We start from the raw sequence: 15,760 nt of genomic DNA, 5'->3' as shown, positions 1-15,760 counted from the left end.
CTTAGGGAGATCGTAATCCGTAGCAACCTGAATTTGGGGTCAATAAAATATACTCTTTCCGTCCCCAAAATAAGTTCCTCTTTGGGGACGGCACGGGTTTTAAGAAAAAATGGTAAAGTGTATTGATAGTGAAGAAAAATATGTTATAATTAGTATTGAGAGTGGTGAAAAGATGAAAAAGTATTATAATTAGTATTGAGAGTGGTGAAAAAGTGAAAAGTAAGAATAAATAAAGTATTATTAGTGGTGGGGTAGTTGTCCAAAAATGGAAAGAAAGAAAGATGAACTTATTTGGGGGACGTCCCAAAAAGGAAAAAGCTGAACTTATTTCAGGGACGGAGGGAGTAGTAAATTGATGGTTGTCACTAAAATAGAAGAAATTTCATAAAAATTTGATAGCAATACAAAATGTGACTGTGAGTGTTGATTGTTAGTGTACGAATTGAAATGAATGGATGACCCAATGCTGCATTATCTGCAGAAGATTTGGAGTGTGTTCGAAATCACATGCACCCAAATTCCAACAATTTCCGAATCACAAAAAAGTGGAGAAAGTAATTAATTGGCTTGTAGCAATAATGTCAACAATTTTGTATTCTTGTTACAATAAATCTATGCTGCCAAATTGTAATCACCACACACTAGTATGATAAGGAAAATCTTGATTTATTTAATTTATTTTTTAATAAAAATAGAATTTAGTTTTTTTTTTTTTTGATCGGGCAAAGTCAAATTGTAATCACCCACACACTAGTATGATAAGGAAAATCTTGATTTATTTAATTTATTTTTTAATAAAAATAGAATTTAGTTTTTTTTTTGATCGGGCAAAGTCATCTCCCAAGAGGGATTGAACCCGGGTCACTTCACTTAAGTGAGGACCTGGTGGCCAGTGGGCTAAGCCCCCTGGTTAAAAATAGAATTTAGTTATTTTACTATATTCTCTAAATTGTACTTTTTTTTGCATTTTTTTAATTTATTTTTTAATAAAAATAAAAAAATTACAAAAAAAATAATTACAATGTAGAGAATATGATAAAATAACTAAATCTTATTTTTATTTTAAAAAATAAGTTAAATAAATTAAATTATTTTTTATTTAGGTAAATTGTGGATTGTCACAATGTGGCTGTTTAGCATTACTCTTGTTGTTATTCATTTCCCATTTTAATTTTATGAGCTAAACACACGCACACCATTATTACATTGCGTCGATATTGCCATACTGTAAGATAATGTTATTGGGTTAGGTATATTTTGTCGGTTGTCGAAAAGGAAAAATGATTTTTTTTAAAATAAATTATTCAAAACGGAAGATAAGATTTTTAGTTTCTTTTGTTTTTCTTTAATTCGAAAGGGAAGATAATATTTTTTCCCTTTCTTTTTCTTTTTGTAATAAATGACCAATAATAATTCCTCGTCACCCCTCTTTTCGGCATTTAAATGAGAACAAGACTTTAGGCATTTATATAGTTTGCTTCCTCCTTTCGATTAATTGTTGACAATACGTAAGACCATAATGGGCCAGATTTACCTATGGGGCCATGAAAATAAAACATAATGAAGCCCAATAGAAAGAGAACATATTTCACTTTGCACATGCACCATCGAATTTTACAGTTAGTGAATCAAGTTAAATAGTTTGATGCTTCCACTCATAATACATTAACGAACCAAATATCATTATACTCGTCTGAACTCCGAAGCCTGATAGGTTTTAGGTCTGAGGCGAGACCGGCCAGTCACCATACACACTTTCTTCCGACAAGATCATAATCGTCTTGGGCTGATATCTCAAACGAGATCTACTCGCAGTCGCAACTCAGAAATAAGTGTACATGAATCACAAACCATTAATGTCAAGTCAACATGTTACCAAAGCAAATTACAAATACACAAAAGCTGAAATAGCCATAGAGATTAGTAGTATAATCAAACAGCACAAGGTATTGATCCAGACACCAACATCGACTAAAATTCGGAATTAATCTCTCAGTACCAAGTCACAGAAACACAAAACGCAGGCTAAAATTAAAGTTACTATGTACACCTCGGTTAGGATGAGAGCCTTGCTAAAACAGCACCGATGGCTTGAGCACGCTTTCACTGTTCGCCGTCCTCCATCACCCAGCAACGAACACACCTACCAGATGAGGCCAACAAGGATAAATCGAATCATCAGCTTGTATTTCTGATCGAGTGAAGATAATATAAGAGTTGGAAGTGAAGCGAAAAGGCACTAACATGCAGCCTTATTTACAGACAAAAAGCAAGAGAGTCGGATGCGGTCTCAATAGACACCACCCATGGCTGCAATATCATCGAAAGACCATAGATCCAATGCACTACCACCATCCTGATTCACACCCCCACTGAGCAGGGCATCTATGGAAGCATCCCAGTTGCTCTCAAGATACGGCATCTGAAACAGCTTCATCTGGGAATCGAACTCTGAAAGATCAGAGCTGTCAGGGACCACCATATTCTCAGGGCTCGGTTTTACTTTCTTTGCTGGGCGAGGAATATCAGAATCCAGAGGTTGATCATCATTTTCAACAACAGTGGTCAGGACGGATGACACTTCTGGATTCTTTACACAGTTGTCGCTCCAAATAAAATCTGAGCAGCCAAAGGAGTTGCTTCCTTGATCGGAACTGAAGTAAACACTGGAGCCATCTGAGGGTGTAAGTGGTTTTAGTCCCACATCACCATATCCATACTGCTTCATCTGCGGCTTCTCCTCCATGAGGCTCAATGAATCGTAGTAGTTGTTGCTGAGCATGCTGGTGAAGCTCATGTTTTGGTCCAGATTATACTGACCGGATTCTGAGTTCTCATTTGAAGACACTTTCCGTGAGCTCACCTTAAGTGTGCGCTTTGAAGCTGCAGAGACTGGAACATCTTCTGGGAAATTCACCTTAGCCTTATTGCCTCTGATCCTCCGAGCTTCGATATCATAAGCTCTTGCAGCTTCCTCAGCAGTATTGAAAGTACCAAGCCAAACTCGAACCCCTTTTCTTGGATCACGGATCTCAGCAGCCCATTTACCCCATGGACGTTGTCGGATCCCTCTGTACTGATTCTTTCTCTTTCTTTTTGAGGACTTCTCAGCATCCTCATCAGATTCAGCAGGGTCAAGAGATTTATGAGCTTCAGAAAACAGCAAACAAACAATAAGCTCCAAGACACAGGGCACAGATTTGCAAGACCAGCCATTTTTATGTTCGTCTTTGTTTTCAAGGTAATAATAAGTGCTTAAAATCGAGATATTGTTAGACAACTCATGAATTGTACATGAACTTTAATTTTTGTATGACAATACATAAACTTTCAATTTGTTTTGATTTACCACAAAACTAAAATGTCCAAATTTAAATCCATTTCAAACTCAATCAAGCTAAAAATCCATGACTTCAAAAAAGTTTAAACAAAAATTTACTCACCACTCTCTTTGAAAAATTACGAAAATTTTGGGGATTTCAGTTTCGTGATAAAATCAAAGACAAATTGAAAGTTTATGTATTGTCACACAAAAATTAATGTTCGTGTACAATTCATGAATTGGCTAAAAGTTTGTGTATTAATAGCCCAATAACCCTAATCAAAACCAAGAAAAGTAAATCAGATTGCTCCAAACACTACTTACTTTAAAGGCATAGCTGTTGATAGAAGATGACTATATTTAAAATTCCCAATATTAGTGTGGATCCGTGGAAAACAGAAATTTTATTTCTTACACAAATCAAAACCAGTTATCCCAAGCAAAAATTGAGGAAGAGATAAGATCATAATGTTGACATCGATTGTTGTTTCATTTTATTAATATAAACCCTCTACAGTCGGTCACATAGCACAGAAACCATAGAAGAAAATCATAGCACAGAAACTTCACCGTAAAACATATTCGATCTTCGTAAATGAATACATGAGTTACTATTCCAGAAACCAACATCGAAATAACCTTTTCATTAAAAAATCTAACCTTGAATGTTTTTACTTTGGACATAAACTATATGCGATAATTAATTGTTTTAGCTCCACATGATTACAATTTAATTTTCGTGCGAACATTAAATAAGAAACATCTAGGAAATAGCATCATCATCACCACCAATTAGGAAGGGCAAACAGAACTACTGCGACAAATCATTCACTACTAATTCTAAATGTATCAACATAAAAGTAGAATCACAAGTCAAAATCCATTTTAAAAAAAGACAAAGAAAAGAAAAAAAAAAGAACCAACAAGTTAACATAATTAAAATTTATGATAGACAGATAATGAAGATTACCTTTAACACCGATATTCTTCGGAGCAGAGAACGCGAACGGCTTCTTCAAATCGAGCTCCTCCTCCTCATCGGAGTAATCCTCAAAATCCTGAAAATCGGCTTCGAAGTCATCATCGAAGTCAGAGATAGGCCTAGATCTGAGCGGCTTTGAGTAATAGTTACAATTATTCTTCTTCTTCCTCAGAGCGGCGGCGCCGCTGCCCCATAGCAAGTCGGCGGTGAGGCGGCGCGACGATAGGCTCGTCGGCGGCGTGATTTCGGAGATTATAGCTCCTCCGCACATTTCGAGAAATCGCCTGCAATTTTTACAGTGATTGCTATGAAAATGGAAATCGTTTTCCTAAAAAATCGAGATTTTATTGAGATGTTGTAAGAAGTGCTTCTGCATTTTTATACGCAGAGGGTGATAAGAGCGAGGCGGCTTTTTCCTGATTTTACGGTTATACCCCTGTAGAATGGGTGTAATTGAGATTTGGGAGGCTTGATTGGACTATAATACCCTTGATTTTGTTCGAAATTGCATTTGCATGAAATTGCACAATTTTCACTACTTTTTTTATTTATCTTTTTCGCCTAATGTAGACCTAACAATCTATGTCACATTATTTTATTATCGATTGTCAAATTATAGGAGTAGGTTATCGACATCTTTCTTATGCATTTTATTGTTGAAAAACTAACATTTTTCAGTTAGATAACATTTTCTTGAATTCCAGTTAGATAACATATTAGAAATTTCAAGATGTCGGATTATTGTCCTAGCTCTATTTAGAGACAACTAGATATTATCCACACATATTACCAATTTAAAATATAAATAATAGTACATGAATACTCCATCAATCTTTAAAAAATATGGTATGATTTGGATTTCAGTTAATTAATGATGAGGAGTAAACACATGCCAGTATTGTACATGATGAGATTCAGTGTTCCACAATCTTACGTGTGTCACTGTGTCTGTGTCTCATGCTTATATCTATTAATTTAAAAATATTTTTTATAAAAATAAAATTTATTATAATACTATGAATTATATTTAATTTTTATTTCAAAAAATTATTATTTTTTAAAAAGTATATACCGTGACTTTAAATTTATCAACCTATTATTAGCTAATAACAATGAAATTATATGATTAAAAATAATTATATACCCTAGAGTGATGGAATAAACCTATTTAATAATTACAAAATTAAACTAAAACATATAAAGTTGAAATTGAAGAAAATATATATAAGAAACTAAACAAAATTAAAAGTGGGACACAAAGTGAGACATAAAATGTGGTACACTGAATCTCATTACGTATTGTACGAAAACATAGCTAATTTTTTTTCCTATTAATATTATTATTAGTAGTATTACTGTTATTTTAAATATTTTGCGTTTAGCATTGACTATCACATGGCTAATAACGCGTATGGAAGTTAATCATTCGTGAGTTGACCTGACAGCTGACATCGCCAATAAAGACATAGAAAGGGGTGGATCGTCACGTGACATCGGGAATTCAAGTCTCCTTTTGCGAGAAGAGGATGCAACCTGGAAGCTTGAGAGCTGATGACATTTCATAGAAAACATATTGTAACAAGGTTTGGGCCCAATTATCTTGATTAATGGGCCTAAGTGCTAGGTCTACTTTTATACTTATAAATAGGCTTTCATTGGTAATTAAATTTAGAGGAGGATTCATTATTCAACACAAAAATCTTGTACTTGTAACATCTCCTCATATAGTGAATAATCTACGACCTCGTAGACATAAACTTTTACAATCAAACCACGTAAAATTCATGTGTTGTTATGTTTTCTATACTTTGATGTTGAGATCCGTCCAAGCTCAACGGATAGCACTGGAAATTTCAAACTATCGGATTATTGTCCTAACTCTATTTAGAAACAATTAGATACTATACACAAATCTTACAAATTTAAAATATAAATAATATTCCATTAGCCTTCCAAAAATATAATGTGGTTTGGACGGTACTAGTTTCATAAATGATTTAGTATAATGGAGAAATGAATCCATTAAAATTAATTTATCAAATTATTAATAAATTATTTTTTGAGATTTTATTTTTTAAAATATTGATGTTGAACAAGGTTAAAAATATATAAGTATGTATATGAATATAAAAATAGCATATTTATTATGGGATGACCATAATAAAAAACATACATGACGGATGGAGTATTATTAATTAATCGACTCCATTTAAATGTTTGTTAGTATTAATATGTAGGAGTAATATTATACGACATATCATGGTATATAATTATACATTCATTATTGGGTACTATTAAAAGTGGGAACTTTTTGTGACTATATAGATGGTAAATCAACGAATATATCATGCATGGTAAATGATATTTCAAATACCAAAAATGAGGATGAAAATTCAACAAGTTTGAGTAATACTAGAAAACGAAGCTCAATGAAAGATATGCTCAAGTCGTCCACATTATCTGAATTCTTACATTATTGAGTTAGCTAAACCTCCCACTCATTTAATGTTTTTTATTGGAAAAGGTCTACATCGATTATCATCTAGACTTTTTTGACTAAATATATTCAAAGGAACGTGCGATGTACTCTTGATGTATCAATTTACAGTTTTACACGAGAAACAAAATATATATATATATATCCATGCAATTCAGGAAGTTTATTAAGTACTTAGTAATCACGTACATTATTTTTCCCCCCACAATACATAAATTGAGATTTTACGATAAAGGGACATGGAGGCTTAACTCCCTACCAAACACAAAATAAATAAATTAATTTAGTTCTTATAAAATCATCACATTATCTGCATTTTGTGCAAGCTAGATGTTGTTTAAAAGTATCGGTCGTCAAATCGAATTGCAATAAATTTGCCTTCTCGACATTTTGAGCTAAAAATTGTAGCTGATGATGGATAGTATGATTGCAAATTGTGCATGCATGATTGTCGTATTAATTAAATAATGATTCGAACTATTAAGATCAAGCTTAAATCCAGACTATCTATAAGCACTACAAAAAAATAATTTTTTACCGAGGAATTTCCGACGGATTTTTTTCCCTCGGTAATTATCGAGTAATTAGCGAGAGTTTTCCTAGGAATTTTCTAGTTTCAATTATACCAACATTTTACCGAGTGATTACCGAGGTCAATATTTACCGAGAGGAGAATTCCCTCGGTAAATGTTAGTTTTAATTATATTTAGATTAAATTTAATTATAAATTATTAGTAGTATTTTGTACCGAGAGAACTGAGTCCTCGGTAAATGATTTTCAGTTATACAGAGTACTATCCCTTGGTAAATTAAAACTAAAATGATACCGTCTCGCTTTCCTCCTCATAACATTTCCCCTCCCTGCCCTAATCTTCCTCACCTCCTCTCTCGCCGTCGCCGCTGCCGCTGCCGTCCACCACCCCCACATCCACCTCCGTAAGCATTCTCTCTTTCTCTCTCTCTATGTGTGTGTGTGTGTGTTTGCGTGTGTGTGTTTGCGTGTGTGTAATTGTACATTTCAATTATGTCAGCTTCTGCCGCCGCTGTTGCTGCTAGCCTTAGTTTTTCGAAGTTAATTCCAGAGCTGCTCTGCTTCGAGATCGAGGATGGAGTTTGATTGAGGTTAGTTTTAATTTATCATAGTTTTTGTTGTTGAATCACTGGACTTGAATTTCGCTTCTCAACAAGAAATGCTTTAATTCATTTCGAATCATTTATGCAAAAAACAATTTTCAAGCTTCACAATTTTCTCTCTTCATCGGCGGTGGATTTGCTCTGAGAATTACTCGTATCTTTTCCTCATTTTGGATTTTGACTATGATTATTGTATTGTTCTCTATTTATCTTTGTATTCTGCTCTGTTCCCTTACCGAATTTTTGATTTTTTGTTTCTGTTCTGTTCCCTTACCCTAATTGCCTACTTGAAAATGGTGATATTTTATATTCTTGATTGATATATTTTGGTGGAAGTAGTTGTGAAATTGAAGTTTAATTGCTTGAAGCAGTAGTATCCAGTGCTATTCATAACTTCAGCTGAAATTTCAATCTTTATGTCCTTTGGTTTTTGTTTGATTTGCTGTTAAACAAGATTGTTATTGCCTCAGATTTTGGTAACTTGGATTTTAAATTGCACAATTACTAGTTACTAGTAATTTAAAGTGCTATGATTGCAGGAATTATTTATAGAAACTAAAAGAACAAATTGCACATTAGGTGGAGTAAAAGAAATTACCCTTCTCCTTCTTCTATAACTTGAAAGGTAATATGTTGTCTGCATCTCATTTTCTTTTATCGTTTTCATATAATTGCTAGCTTGTTTGTTCATTTGTTAACTGTTAAGCACCCATAACGAGATACAAACTAGATGGAATGTAGGTTTACTTTGCCATCTAAATATTAGAATTTGGTCATGTAAAATGCTAGCCATCAAATTCTGACTATTTTTTTTATAATAGACTACATCATTGTCATGTAGATTTAGTTTTGGGGCGTGGTGTATTAAAGAAGGTTGAATTGGATGAGGAGTATGAAGGAAATGTTGAGGTAATCTATCATTTAACCTCTTTGTCGTATGTTCCTGACAGTGTAGTTTGTGTAATCCTATTGCTGGCCTGTAGTGTTTGTTAGTTTATACATCAGTTATTGAAAATCTGGATGTTGAGAGTGAGTGATCAGAGTTATTTGTAGTTGTAGGCCACTGGAGATCGGAGGACTACTCTGTTGAACCAGTTGACAACACCTTGGTGTTGGTCTGTTGAAGACCACAACCGGTTTGGTGCACTCTTGTTAGATTGTATTCTGGTTTTAATTATAGTGATTTGTTTATCTTGCTGCTTAATTAGAACATTGCAATGTTCTAGATGTATTAATTTCATCTTATTAATAACTGAATAACAGTGCATTCCATGTAGAATATTCTCAACTAACTCTACTTGATGCTGGATCATCCCCATAGTGCTGGAAACAACTTGATGCTGAGGTGCACCATCTATGGCGGCCATGTTGCTTCTTAATTACATGAAAGTAAATCTTGATTTGTGACATTTTCATAATTAATTTTGCAGATTTTGATGGAAGATGAGCCCCACAAGTATCAGACTCACTTTAGTGAATACATTAAGAGGGGAATTGAGGCAGATAACATTGAGGAGAGGTACAAGAAGGTCCATGCTGTCATTAGAGCTACTCCTCTTCAAAACAAGGCTGAGAACACAAGAGGTATGCCATAAATTGTTTAATCTTTATAGAATATGCTTGCAAGAATTCAGATAGATTTTACAAATATATTGAGTACAAATTGGAATTTCACCATTTCAGATACAACCTTAAGAAGTTGAGTTATGAGGAGAGGAAGGCCAAGTTGATTGAAAGGTTAAATGCTTTGAATGTTGCTGCTGGGAACGACACGATTATAACGAGTGAACGACGACTTTGTGAAGCCCCTATTTCTCAATTGTGGTTGTTTTTTTTAATGGAATTCATATCGCATTTTTGTTATCTCTTGCACATTAGGTTGTGACATCATATGATTTTAAGTCTAAATTATCTATTCACAATTTTCACTTTTTGGAAATGTTGGGCAATCACAGCAATTACCCTTGCACGTAAAAAATATTAGAAATTCATAAAAAAAACAGGAATTACCGAGGAATTATAGAGGAAAGAATCCTCCATTTTTTTTTATAAAATCTCCAACAATTACCGAGAGACAATATCCTCGGTGTCTTAAGACATTTTTACCGAGTGATTACCGAGGGATTTTTCCCTCGGTAAAATCAAAACCTAAGCCGACACCTATACCCGACGTATATTTAGCGAGGGGAGTCTCCTCGGTAAAATACTCGGTAAATTTACCGAGTGAAATTTCCCTCGGTAATATTTTTACCGACATTGAAATTAACTACGGCCGCGTTTAATCGGTGATCTCTCGGTAATCTATTTTACCGAGGGAAATTATGTATTTACCGACGGAAATTTCCGTCGGTAAAAAATTAATTTTTTGTAGTGAAGGATATAGACGATTTGAAGACTAACATGACATGAATAATCCGAATTCAAATACGACTCGAACGCGAATAAATAAGAAAAAATAGACATGTTTTACATGTATATAACATGTCTATTTTTTCACACAAAATGGCATAAAATTTCATACAAAAATATATTAAATTGTACAAAAAATGTCATATTTTTCAAAAAGTGCAATTACATTTTTTTTTTGTCTAATTTAATGCATTTGTGTGTACTGATATGCATTTTTGTATGAAATTTTATACATGAAAACATGTTTTCCCATAAAACCTAAAAAGAATATACAATATATATAAAAAACAACATTTTTGTGTGAAACTTTTATGCATTTTACGAGGACGGAGGAGTATATATTTTCAATTTTTTTAATATCCAAAAATTATATTTCAATTTTTATCCATGTGTAGATTTTACCTTGAAAGGCTTTGAAAGCTCATTTGACATGTGTCACATGTACAAAATGTATGATGTGGATTAGGCACCACGTACTATCTATCTACGAATACGGTAGTATCGAAACCCAATCCTATAAATATAAATAAACAAGCTTTTTGTATCTAATCATATCCTACTTGAACCCTGACACAAAATTCTCCTATTTTTATTGAATTGATTCGATAACTGCACAAACCAGATATAAGTTGATACTAATTCAATAATTTCGTACGTATTTATATCGGGTTATTACGTTGTGAGTCTTGTGACATCATAAAATCTTATTTACATCAAAACACAAGCAAATCGAAGCTTTAATCTATATTATACATGTTTTGTTATATACGACCTCTCAACAGAGGTGTTGGGTATCTTCGCCTTGCCGGGATTACTCCTCTTGTTTCCCGAACCTCCGGTCCGTCTCACTTCGTGCTCAGGCACTTCTTCTTCTTTAGGTCTTCACTCTTCCGTTCCAGATATGCAATCTTCAGCTCCAACTCTGCCTTTGATTACCTGTACTCCAGATCTGCACAAGTAAAGAGAAAAGGAGTAAAAGGAACAAATGAAAGAGAAAAGAGATAAGAAATCAGAGAAGGGTTTCAGTCGAGGGAAAAGGTGTCCTCGGGACACAGGGGCTCAGATTTTCCCCCTTAAACTCAGTAACCCTTCCGGCAGCTGAATGATCAACGGCGAGGTATGGACGATGGAGCAGCTTCACAGATCTCAACAGAGCCACCAACAGCAGGAGCCAAGGTCAGAACTCCGGCAACTCAGATCTTCTCAGGTAACCACCAAACAGGGCTCCGATGGTCAGGAAAACCCGGTGATACCTCCACCACGTCAGGGAATCCCGTATTATCAAGGAGTTACTCACAAAGGAATAGCAGAGCCTTTCAGTCCTTGATAATCTGTATTCCCGGCATGAGAAAGCATCAGAGATATAAAGGAAGGGAAAAACAACGGTGGGATGAGGCACCATTGAAGGCGCTGGAGAAATCAAGGTAGGAGGGCGGTGGAAGAGGGGAGGAAACGAGGAGTCAGAGAGAGAGAGGATTTAGGGTTAGAGATGGAGCGGCGCAGGTGGGAAATGAGAGAGAGAGTGGGGACGCGGAGGGGTATATCTGAGTGGTGAGTGGGCTAGGGTTTGGGGAATGGGCTGGGATGAGAGATTGGGCTCGGTTCTGGGCCCTGAAGTTGGCCCAGACCCAAAAAGAAAAAGAAAAGGGAGAAGGGAATGAGAAATGGGCCAACCTCACATATCCACCTTTGGCACATTGATCATTCTGTCACCAGGGAAGGGCCATCAATTGAGTTGGAGTTATCATCATAGCCCAATTTTTACTCTTATCTGCCACAAAGTCAAGACAAGAGAGGGTGAGAGAAATATTAAGCATATTTAACTCAATCTCAAACCACAGAGACCAACCCAGGGTAATCACCAATTTCTCAAACCCAAAGGGTTATCATTGAAGACACAGCATGCACACACAAAAGATCCACACAAGGAACACAAGGGAAAAGAAAAGAACAAGACACAGAGACAAGAGAACAAACAGGACTCTCAACAAACCAGACACATAGAGTAAGAGAAAAAATGCAGAGCAGGCAAACACAGGACAAAGCAGAGGAACAGACTCAACACATGCAGCAAACAACAACAGAAAGAGCAGAAAACAAGCAGCCACAAAGGCTGAACTTGTCACAAAAACACAGAGGGATCATCCAGGCCCAATGTTCAAAGTCCTTTTGCAAGATTCCAGCTTTGCAACTGGTAGGCACTTGGTGCCCATATCTGCAGGATTGAACTGAGAGGGGATCTTGTTTAGAATGACATCACCTCTTTCTACAACATCTCTGATGAAATGATACTTGACATCAATATGTTTAGTTCTATCATGAAAGACAGGATTTTTGCACAGTTGTATAGCAGACTGACTATCAGAAAAGAGCACAGGTTTGTCATCAACAAAGTTTAACTCAGAAAGCACACCATTCAACCATATTGCTTCTTTCACAGCTTCAGTAGCAGCTATATATTCAGATTCAGTAGTAGAGATGGCCACAATGCCTTGTAACTGGGATTTCCAACTAATACAAGCATCACACAAAGTGAACACATATGAGGTGGAAGACTTCCTACTATCTCTATCATTAGCAAAATTGGAATCCACATAACCCACACATTTCACACCATTTTTAGACTTAGAGAAAAGCAGACCATGTTTCATAGTTGACTTAAGGTATCTAAAGAGCCATTTCACAGCTTCCCAGTGAGGGAGACCAGGATTTGACATGTATCTACTTAGGCATGAGACAGCATAAGCAATATCAGGTCTAGTGCTAATCATCAAGTACATAACAGATCCTATAGCATTAGCATATGGAATGGTTCTCATTTCTTCAAGGTCAGTGTCAGAGGTGGGACATTGCTTCTTACTAAGCTCAAAATGGGATCCAAGAGGCACATTGACAGGATTACAATCAAACATGTTGAACTTATGCAAGACTTGAATCACATACTCAGATTGATGCAGCAAAAGGGTGCAGTTCTCCCTATCTCTTTCTATGCTCATGCCTAAAATCTTCTTGGCATCACCTAAATCTTCCATGTCAAACATTTCACAAAGGCACTTTTGAACATGTTGTATAGTTTTCAAGCATGGACCAAGAATAAGCATATCATCAACATACAAAAGCAAGAATACAGGAGACTTACCACCCAAGTGATACAAGCAATGATCAAAGCTGCTCCTAACAAAATTCATGCTTTTCATGCATTGATCAAATTTTAAGTTCCATTGCCTAGGTGACTGCTTTAGACCATATAAAGACTTTTTGAGTAGGCAAACATGATCAGGAAAGTTTTTATCAACAAAACCCTCTGGCTGCTTCATATATATATCATTTTCCAGCTCACCATGCAAGAAAGCAGTTGTAACATCCATTTGTTTCAGTTCCCAATTAAAATGAGCACAGAGAGCAAGCATGATGCACACAGTAGTAAATTTCACAACAGGAGCAAATATTTCATTGTAATCAATGCCCTCTTTCTGTGTAAAACCTTTGGCAACAAGTCTAGCCTTATACCTGACATTTTCCACCTCATTTTTAATTTTAAACAACCATTTGCATTCAATAATGGAGCAGTCAGCAGGTTTAGGAACCAGAATCCATGTATTGTTATTATGCAGAGAGTTCATTTCAGATTCCATAGCAGTTAACCACTTAGCAGATTCATCAGAGTTAACAGCTTCAGAATAAGAACATGGTTCAGTCTGATCCACATTGTTAAACACATTAAAGGCATACATGGACATGTTGTAATCATCAAACCTAGCAGGCTGCCTAACATGCCTCCTTTCTCTATCTCTAGTAAGTTGATATTCATTCAAATTATCATTCACAGTCACATCATTTTGAGCAGGCTCTTGCACATCATGTTCATTCACAATAGGTTCAGGAATTGCAGGATCAAGGGGAGGAGTAGGATCAGGATTTGGCTCGGGTTCCACCTCAACAGGAATCACAGGAGTAAACATAAACTCATATCTAGCAGCATCATAAGCATTTATGTTCTCCACCTCACTTGGAGCAGCAGATTGTGAGGAATTCAATAAACAAGGAAAACTTAGTTCATTAAAAGAGACATCTCTGCTGACACATGTTTTAAACCCAGGCACAGACCTATCCCATAATCTATATCCCTTAACTCCTTCAGGGTAACCTAAGAAAATACACTTCTTTGCCCTTGGTTCCAGTTTATCAACACTTTGATGCACATAAGCAGCACAACCAAAGACTCTCAAGTTTTTCATGCATACAGGTTTATCCCAAAACACAGACTCAGGAAGCTTTCCAAGCAAAGGCACAGATGGGGATCTATTGATCAGATAGACTGCAGTCATAAGAGCTTCACCCCAGAAATGTTTTGAAAGACCAGATGCAACAAGGAGGCTCCTAACTCTCTCAAGGAGAGTTCTATTCATTCTCTCAACCACTCCATTTTGTTGTGGAGTGTATGGAACTGACTTATGCCTAATGATGCCTAACTCAGAACACCATTTATCCATGGAATGATTACAAAACTCAAGACCATTGTCAGTTCTAATGCATTTGATGCTTTTTCTGGTTTGGTTTTGAATCTGAACAGCCCATTTAGACAATTTATCAAACACATCAGATTTGTTTTTCATAAGAAACACCCAAGTTTTCCTAGAAAAATCATCAATCACAGACAAGAAATACACATTGCCACCATGAGTGGGCACCTTTGCAGGGCCCCAGACATCAGCATGCAGATACTCAAGGATTTCAGTGCTTACATGCTTTCTAGGATAGGGAACAGAAATAGGGAATGCAGACTTGTGATGTTTTCCTAGAATGCAAGGTTCACAAAATGGGATGTCTGATATCTTGTCATTTCCAAAAACACCAGCCTTTTTCAGGATATCCATGCCCTTATTGCTTAAATGACCTAGTCTAGCATGCCAAAGTGCAGACTTATCATCATGAACCATATTAGCAACTTGTAAAGGCACAGATTCAGCATGCACAGCATACAAATTTCCCTTTCTAAGTGCAGAAAAAACATGCTCAGAATCTTGCTTGAATTGAAAACTCAGATGATCAACAGATCCAGTTACCCTATTATCAGCAATTTGTGACACAGATAACAAACTGAACTTTAAGTTGGGAACATATCTGACATTAGTCAAAGTGAGACATTTTCCATTTTCAAATCTCAAACATACATCACCCTTTCCAACAATTTCACAACTCTGACCATCAGCTAATGCAACATGACCAAACTTGACAGGTTGTAGGTTAAGAAACATATGCTCATGGGGAGTGACATGAAAAGTACAGCCAGAATCAATGAGCCATTCACTGGAACTCATAGTTTTTGAAATAGCATTTGAGTAACTGATAAACTGAAAATCATGGTCATGCATCATGTAAACACAATCATCCTCAAACACATTATTGGCATTCT

At 35.7% G+C, this 15,760-nt stretch overlaps 1 protein-coding gene and 1 long non-coding RNA gene across 7 annotated transcripts; one reads left to right on the top strand and one right to left on the bottom strand.

Moving 5' to 3' along the window:
• Positions 1–1,573: 1,573 nt before the first annotated feature.
• On the bottom strand, positions 1,574–4,841 carry LOC131013088 (ethylene-responsive transcription factor RAP2-12-like). Of its 2 annotated transcripts, XR_009097581.1 has the most exons (4): positions 4,293–4,717; positions 2,245–3,150; positions 2,051–2,143; positions 1,574–1,805 (listed from the first exon to the last, which is right to left on the bottom strand). XR_009097581.1 is itself a non-coding variant. In XM_057941091.1 (3 exons), the coding sequence occupies exons 1-2, from the start codon at positions 4,573–4,575 to the stop codon at positions 2,291–2,293; spliced, it is 1,143 nt and encodes a 380-aa protein (XP_057797074.1). In that variant the 5' UTR covers positions 4,576–4,841; the 3' UTR covers positions 1,854–2,143; positions 2,245–2,290. The 2 variants fall into 2 exon arrangements, 1 of the variants encoding a protein (XP_057797074.1); XM_057941091.1 differs by lacking the exon at positions 1,574–1,805 and having other exon boundaries at positions 1,854–2,143; positions 4,293–4,841.
• A 2,480-nt stretch (positions 4,842–7,321) lies between these two features.
• LOC131013086 (uncharacterized) lies at positions 7,322–9,874 on the top strand. 5 transcript variants are annotated; one of them, XR_009097577.1, is made up of 8 exons: positions 7,322–7,737; positions 7,833–7,923; positions 8,475–8,560; positions 8,777–8,844; positions 8,989–9,071; positions 9,213–9,280; positions 9,366–9,519; positions 9,619–9,874. It is a non-coding gene; the product is annotated as an uncharacterized LOC131013086 (long non-coding RNA). The 5 variants fall into 5 exon arrangements; XR_009097576.1 differs by having other exon boundaries at positions 7,578–7,737; positions 8,757–8,844; XR_009097580.1 differs by having other exon boundaries at positions 8,995–9,280.
• Positions 9,875–15,760: the final 5,886 nt, after the last annotated feature.

Source organism: Salvia miltiorrhiza, chromosome 2, assembly GCF_028751815.1.
Source record: "Salvia miltiorrhiza cultivar Shanhuang (shh) chromosome 2, IMPLAD_Smil_shh, whole genome shotgun sequence".
NCBI lineage: Eukaryota > Viridiplantae > Streptophyta > Magnoliopsida > Lamiales > Lamiaceae > Salvia > Salvia miltiorrhiza.
The sequence above is the reverse complement of the archived record's forward strand: the minus strand, read 5'-3'. Positions and strand labels throughout refer to the sequence as shown.